Consider the following 7,997-nt stretch of genomic DNA (forward strand, 5'->3'; position numbering starts at 1 on the left):
CGTTTTTTGTTTCTTTTTGTGGCTTGCTTGATACTGGAAATTCCTTATTTTTCAAGGTATTGAGCGCATTCCAACCAAAGTGGCACTCTCAACCTGTGGTCGTGGTCCCACGCCCTACCGTCTTTTGGCGGGCTTGGGCTTAGCCCTTTGTGGGTCCGATGGGAACGACAGGGAACGGGGTCGTGACATAATTATTTTTAGCTATTGAATGTGAAATCCAAATGATTGAAATATATCACAAAGTTTGAGAAATTTTATTTTGGGCTCTTTTCTCAATCAATAAACATCCTCAACCACTTAACTTCATATATATCTATCAATAATGATTGTGACCTCCTTGCATCAAAGAAAAATGGTCTCTTTATATATATTTCCTCACATAATTCCTTAAAATTATTATTTTTCCAACAATACCCCATGTCTTTAGTAGGCGTCCAAATGGGGCAGATCAAAGTGCCAAATCCATTAAAGGGGCCGAAAACCCGCTACCACACTGAAAATTGAAATTTCATTTAATAAAGGCCGCCCGGCCTCCATAAGCCAGGGCCCCAACCCATTAAGCTCACATGCTTTAACTTCAAGGTAAACGCCATACCCCCGGTCATATGAGGCCGGGCCCTAGAAGTTTATGGGCCACGGTCTCCTTAGAAATAAAGCTAGTATAGAATGCTCACGCGGGATTATACAAATGTGGTCCTGGAGACACAGGATGAGCCTCCCGTCGTCTCTCTCCCCTAAAAACATCATTCAAACATCTTTTTAACCTCACTTCGCTCTCTCTGCCTTCTGAGCACCGTGACAAACTAGAATGAGAAGCACAAGGTCCAGAAAGCGGATATAGCACCGCTGCAACTCTCTGCCTTGCCCTTTCCTTCTTGTAATCTTTAAATCTATTCCTTACCTCCTGATTTACTGATGTTAATTCCTTCTTCGTTAATTTGATTTTTTTTTGTGCTTCTTCGTTTTTCTTTTCATTTCGATCTTCAACCTGTGTTACTTTAATTTATTGCTTCAATGGTATTTATTGATTATTTTATCAGTTTCTTTTCATATAGCAACTGATAGAGTATTTCAGTCCTTCCTTGCGTTAGTGGTATTTCAGTTCTATATACCTTGGATCTCCACTATAATTAGGAAACCCCTCCGGTTTTTTTTTTTTTTTTTGGAAATTCATGCTTAGGTATAATCTTGACTTGGGGACCTTATGAACTCCTAAGTATAAGAGCGACACCAACAAATTATTTCGCCAAGAAAATACGAATTAATAATGCTTGTAATTCTTCCTTTCAGTTTATGGGTTTCGAAGTGGATGGTTCTATGAGTTACTTTGTAGTTGTTGGAATTAATAATGGATTTTTGGTTCTTAAGACTCTTAGTGATGTTTGTATGAGATCATATGGTTTAAACTTGAAATTTGAATGCTAGGGAAGGCATAGAAGCACGCCACTTGTACAGGAATTCATTCTGTGATCTAATCTAGACCTGGTACAAAGTGTGGCAAAAAATCTTTATTTTATTTTCGAATAGTTAGAATTGCACGTTTTGTGTGAATCCTTTTGAATCTTTTTCTGTTCATGCTTTTTTCCTTGGAAAGAAACAAGAATTACAGAGACAGGTATCTAATTTTCTTCCCACGGATTTCTTGCTAAGAATTTTTATATTACATGTGTGCGTAATGCACCCACTTTAGAATTCTCTTGGATATATTGTTTACTGTCTTTTTCCATTTTTGAGTATTTAGAATTCTCTTGGATATATAGTTAACTGTCTTTTTCCATTTTTGAGTATTTGCTCAACAAGTCCATGCTAGGGAGGGAGAGAGGGCACAAAATCGCCCCACAAATGAGACCCAATTAACAGGGACGTAAATATTTATTCCTCAAAGAAAGAACATCATGTGGTACGACTCCCTTGGCACTACCAATCTAAAGTAAATCTTAAGGCAAGATAACTAATTCATCTTTCTGCTTGAAAATAAATTGATTTTATCATGTTGAAACTCCTCTAAAGACTCAGGTCTTCCACCTGGCTATGACAACTTAGCATTTGAAATCTGCATGCTCTCTCAAGGCAGTAACCCCCCCTTCTATAAGTGGGGTTCCATCTGAGAATTCATAAACTTCTTCTTGAGGAGCTCAAGAATTTCTCTTTCCATTTTCCTGCATGACTATCCTCTCTAGTTTCATTTATGTTGGGAATGGCCTCAGAAACTATTGACATGCCCATTCTTAAACTTGAAATTAACGTATTAGCCAATTGAAAACCTTTCCTCTTGTACTCAAATTATAATTTCATGGAATGGGAGTGGGAGTGGGAATGGATGGAAGAAAATTGCATTCAATTCTCTCTTTCTTTTTAGACCTTTACCCCCTAGCATTTATTGTCGGCCTTCTCGTACCTATCAAGCTGGGCTCCAATTTCTTGCCCTCTTGGAATAGGAAGCAACGTCATGGTTTCTTTCAGTACCAAGCCAAGAACCATCTCGGTGTCATATGATTTTCTTTTTAAAGCAAGGTGATGATTTCATTAACCTAGATGGACATATACACTGGTAGAAACTGTTCTATGATTCCATGGTAAATTATGACACATTTCGAGCATTCGGATCCCTTTCCTTTGGGTCTGGTCGACAACTCCTCGCTGAGGGACAGCAACACTACTTCTGCACCTTCATTTTAGATATCATTGATGTTCTTCTCCTCATCATCTGTCACCGAAAGGTCTTACGAACACCGTTATGCTGTGGTGTTGTAGGGCCTCAGATCTTGCAAATATTGGGTCATGTTTTTGTTTACATACTCAGAAAATTTTTTGACTTTGAAATGATCAATTTATGAAAAACCTCAAGAATTTCAAACACTTATGCGATGGTTTTCATGCAATAGACCCACATAGTACAAGAACAATCATTAATGAAGGGAATAAAATGTTTTGCACCGGTGATAGGTTTAACAGGTGCGGGACCACAAACATTAGAGTTAGTATGAGTGAACAAATATGAACTAGGCATTTTTTTATTAATGAATATGATGATGATGAAGGTAAACTATAAAGTTTTGAAAGCTGACATGCTTCACAAAAGGAAATAATCATTATCATCATCATCCGAGCTTTATCCCAACTATTTGGGGTTGGCTTACAAAAGGAAATAATATGGTTTGAAAAAGAAATAGAAGGCAAAAGATTCCTAAGGGCTTGAGGGATGTTCCAAATGAGCATGCGAAAGATCTCCCTTTTTATTATCTGATACTAAAGCTGTTGGTGCTTAGCTAAAGATATAGAGGCTATTATCCTCATAAACCTCCTCCAATCATCTTTCGAGTCCTCAAAACTGAAAGACACAACGAGATGGTGAAGAAGTTACCCTACATTTGGATTTTTAGTAAAGTTGCTGACAGATAGTAAGTTACATGGAAAAGAAAGAACATGGAGGACTCATGGATGACTCAGGGTAGGAGTGAGGTTAATGATTCTAAACCCTCAAAGGATGCAAGAGAGCCATTCGCAATGATAATTGTCTTGGAATGAACAAGGTCTTCTTTATTAAGGGTAAGTAAAGGGAGCTTAGTAGTTATGCTCTGTTGCTCCATAGTCGATAACAGAATTTGAAGATTCAATAAGGAGGGACTGATGAATACCTGTCTCACAATGTATGACTACACCTCTAGACGGTTTAGGTCCTTTCCTTGAAGGAGCACAATGAGTTGACTGATCTTTTCATTCGAGGAGTTGACTGAGGAGTCTGTCACTTGGTGGGCTGCAGGCTTGGCTAGGCTGGTTGGTGGTGCTGCTGGCTTCCCCTGTAAGGCCCAACACATAGCCTTTGTGTGACCCAGTTGATTGCAATACTCACATTTAGGTCTAGTGGCTATACCCCTGTTACGTGCTACTTGAAAATAAGCAGCAAAGACTGGCTTAGGGACCTTTGACACAAACCCTAATTTCTTCCTTGGGCTTTTCTTCTCTTTGAAGAAGTGCATAAACAACATTATGCGGTGGTAATTCTCAGCATACAATACATGTGTATGAACCATCTATTGTTATGGCCATCTAGGAATTCGAAAGTATGTCTCCTCTGAAATTGCCTTTCCCTTTCCATAATGGCAGTTGGGCACTCATGACAGCTCATAAATTCTGAGTTCCTCTCTGTTCTTTAATATTTTGATGGAGATTTCTCCCTTGAGAGCATAAGGCTATATCTCAGTACAGCTGGTACACTCCAGAAATATTATCTTTCTGAAACAAGTCGCTCTGTTTATGAAATCCCAGTTTTCTAATAAATGGAGGGTTTGATACTGCAGCCTTGTATATTATCTAAGCACTTACAATTAGTCTCGAACTCTCGATTATTTTGGGAAAAAAGGTTCAGCTATTTGATCACAGTGAAATGGTGCAAACCCTAAGGATTCTTCCAAACTTTGAACCCGGGATTTTTAAAAGGATGGCTGCAGATGTTGTTCACTGCTCTAATACCACGATGACTATTGATCAATGCTCTAATACCATGTAAAGTTTGTGGGCCTAGATCTCTAGGAGAGCAGGCAAACAATGACCACGAGTGAGAGTAGCACGGAGGGAGGGAAAGAAGACCACGTTGGGGGCCAAGACGTTGATCTAGGCTTTGTGTTTTATGTATTTATGCTCATAATAAGTTCCAAAAGACAATTACATAAGCACTAAATTACTATAAAAGATGAAAGAAAAGTACTAAAAAAAGAGAAAATCTCACGTGTCCTCAGAACTACATATACAGAAGGATGCACAGTCCCTATGGACATACTATAAACTGATCTGTTCACCTGTGGAATTAGATAGCTTGCAAAACATGGTGGCCTATTTATGTTGGCGCTCTATTTTAGTTAGAATACTCACACACTTTGTTTCCTTTTTAAAAACTGAAAAGAACTCCTCTCCTTTTACTTCTTGCAATCCTGTAATACGCTGTCTTCTCTAGTATCAAAAATCATGTTAAGCATACTGTGATAAACATTCAAAAGAATGAACTGTCATAATGGCTAAATTAGAGTAGCCCTACTGCATGCATGCAACACTAACTTATCAAGACTTCTTCAATAGCTGATTGAATACCATATCTTTAAATGTGCTGTAGACTGTGACCTTTGGATACAAACAAATGCAACATGGACAGTTTGTTCCAGGCGGCTGCTTCTCTAAGCCCTCCTCCAGCGCCTGAAACCTCCTCTGGTTCCAATCTACCCAGATTACGCAGTGCAACGACCAATGACCAGCGGTTCCTCTTGCTGTTCATCATGGGTAACTATTTTGGGCCTGATGTCAAATCTGAGGAGCCGAGGAAATCAGCAAATCAACGTTTGGCTGAGGGTCTACCACCGTACATATCTGATCACTTGGGTGGCTCATTCGTACAAGTGGCTGAAATCGAGCGAATCTATTTTTACATTCTGAGAAATTCAGACCCATCTGTCCAAGTCAAGCTCGCTTTACTACACAAATTCTTCCTTGGTCGCCTCTCTTCTCCTGAGCATGATGCCAATGCGGACCCACGACAGTTTCCTGATTTTTTTCCTTTCCATTTGCACAGGCAGGCTGTGCATAGGGGACAACAAAAAGTGGTCGAAAATATTGTTTTTATTCATGATCCTGATGTTTCATATGTGAAGCAAGAAGACATTGGTAGGTTCAAGAAATTAACTGGACTTGAAAATGTCTCTTTGGAGAGAGCGGCAGCGAGGGAGTATAACCCTGGTTTGAGCATTGATGGATTGGAAGAGTGGCAAGCAAATGGGAAGCTGCCTTTGAAAAGGCCTTCCTCTCGTAGTAACAATCGTAAGAAGAGGAAAGAGAGCGAAAACCTAAAAACCCGCATCACACCGATGTCAAAACTCCTATCAAGAGGTCATCAACTGCCTTACACTCCCCCAACTACAGAGAAATTTTGGCCAGTGGAGAGAGTTGGGCCTGCACTAGTCTTTCTTCCTTCGCATCCTTCAAGGGAGGAGTGGGATGCAATTGCTGGCGCTGCCAATGGTGGGATTTCTTTGACTGGGACTGTTGTGGTAAGGCAACCGGGGCCATTAATTGGGCTTGTTGATATTGGTGTGTCGGAGGATTCTTATCTCTTCCGCATATCCTTACCTGGTGTAAGAAAGGATGAGAGTAAGTAGTTTCCATTCCTTCATCAAAGATTAGTGTGTGTGTGTGTGTGCACGCACGTATGCTTGCTTACGTGTCTGTTTGTGTGTGAATACAATGAATAGAACAGAAAGAGAAATGTTGTGGTGTTTTATTGCAGTTGGTGCGGGCTATTAGTGTTAATAAAATGGGTGCTTTGTTATGTGTGACTTAATTGTATTGAAATGTGAGGATTGTGATGGCAGGGGAATTCAGCTGTGAAGTCGAATGTGATGGGAGGGTGATGATAAGAGGGGTGACGACAACTGGAGGCAGGCGGGTATTCAAGTTCTCACGCGTGTTTGACATGCACACTCAGTATCTCTGCCCTTCTGGGGCCTTCACTATCTCATTTCAGTTGCCGGGGCCTGTGGAACCCCAAGAATTTTCAGGAAATTTTGGGTCTGATGGAATTCTTGAGGGAGTGGTCATGAAAGAAAGAAGGGTGCCATGAGAAGCATGTACATTATTAATAAGGTCCTTATCATAATCATTTCTTGGCCTTTCTTTTTCTTTTTTGATGGCATGAATGAAGTGCCAAGAAGCCAAGGGGCACCATGTGCTTGAATTTTGAATGCCCAATGCAAGCTGTATATTCTCCTCTGCATTGTTGCTTCATTTTATATTTAGAAGGTAATTTATTTCTTTCGATTTCTCCTCTTTTCTAACGACTTTTTTGTTCTTGGATAGGTTAGCTGGGATTCAAACGCTGGACATTGTGATGCAGCCGTTATGCCAAGAGCCCCAACCCCCCCTCTTTTTTTTTTTGTTATTTCCCCAAGTTGAATCCCCTTTGTAACGTTTGATTATGCTCTGAGGATATAACAAATGCAGTACACAATTTTCTGATATATTTGTTCCTAGTTGTCTTATATGGTCTCTTTTCCTTTTTTGGGCATTGATCTTTCTTATCTGGATTGGTTTGTTGCCACAAAAGTGTCGAAAGAGTGCTATTTCCTTCTCTTCTGACGCTGCCGTTAAGAAGGCCATCCAAGGGCCACCAACCAGTTTCAAAGGAGCTTTTCTCTCCCTTTCTGCTTGAGCAAGGATCTTGGGGCTCACTCCAAGCATATAATTTGCCTTAAAGAGTATTCAACATTTCTCTCCATGCTTGGGCCCAGATTCCTTAAAATCCATCGACGTCGCTTGTGGCAGTTTCATCTCTGTGCACTGGAGATCCTCCTATCTCCTTCCTCTTGGCTCCATCCAAATGCTAATTGGGACCGATTGACGCACAAGAAGTGATACAGTGTCCAAAACTTATTAGAATATTTTTATTCCTCAACTTTCCTATTTTTCACTTAAAAAGCACTTTTTTGTTCCATGCCCAAGGCAAGAACTTAAATATGGAAACATATTTTAGCCAAAGACCCTCATATTTATTTTATCGATGTTATTTGTATATATATATAATAATAATAATTTAAGTAATATATTATTTTATATTATACAAAATTAGATAATATATTTCAGTATAATATAATATTGTAATATTATCCTTACTAATATATATATATGTTTTTTTTTTTTTCAACATTTCAGCAAGTAATCTATCAAACATTGGTAACAAGAATTTTCTTAACATTCCAACAGGTTATCAAAAACACTACCCAGTATCTTATTTAAATCTTTCAGAACAAATAAGTCCACTTCCTAGAAAAGAAGAACTTATTTTTTCTGGGGAACATTTATCTTCCAGCCAAAAACCTTGCTTTAGAGTCGATATGGCCAAGTTTAGGATGATATGAGTCAATGTACAACTGGATTCCCTTGCCCCTCTCTCTCTCTCTCTCTCTGATATCTTGGGTTGCTCCACAACACAATTACCTTCCATCTACCCAGGT

General features: G+C 39.3%; 1 protein-coding gene across 1 annotated transcript; it reads left to right on the forward strand.

Moving 5' to 3' along the window:
* Positions 1 to 788: 788 nt before the first annotated feature.
* On the forward strand, positions 789 to 7,004 carry LOC18440531 (increased DNA methylation 2). Its single transcript, XM_006850672.3, has 4 exons — positions 789 to 877; positions 5,111 to 6,138; positions 6,360 to 6,630; positions 6,844 to 7,004. The coding sequence occupies exons 2-3, from the start codon at positions 5,142 to 5,144 to the stop codon at positions 6,605 to 6,607; spliced, it is 1,245 nt and encodes a 414-aa protein (XP_006850735.1). The 5' UTR covers positions 789 to 877; positions 5,111 to 5,141; the 3' UTR covers positions 6,608 to 6,630; positions 6,844 to 7,004.
* Positions 7,005 to 7,997: the final 993 nt, after the last annotated feature.

The sequence above is a fragment of the Amborella trichopoda genome, chromosome 1 (assembly GCF_054954075.1).
Source record: "Amborella trichopoda isolate Santa Cruz 75 chromosome 1, AtrichopodaSantaCruz75HAP2 v2.0, whole genome shotgun sequence".
Lineage (NCBI taxonomy): Eukaryota > Viridiplantae > Streptophyta > Magnoliopsida > Amborellales > Amborellaceae > Amborella > Amborella trichopoda.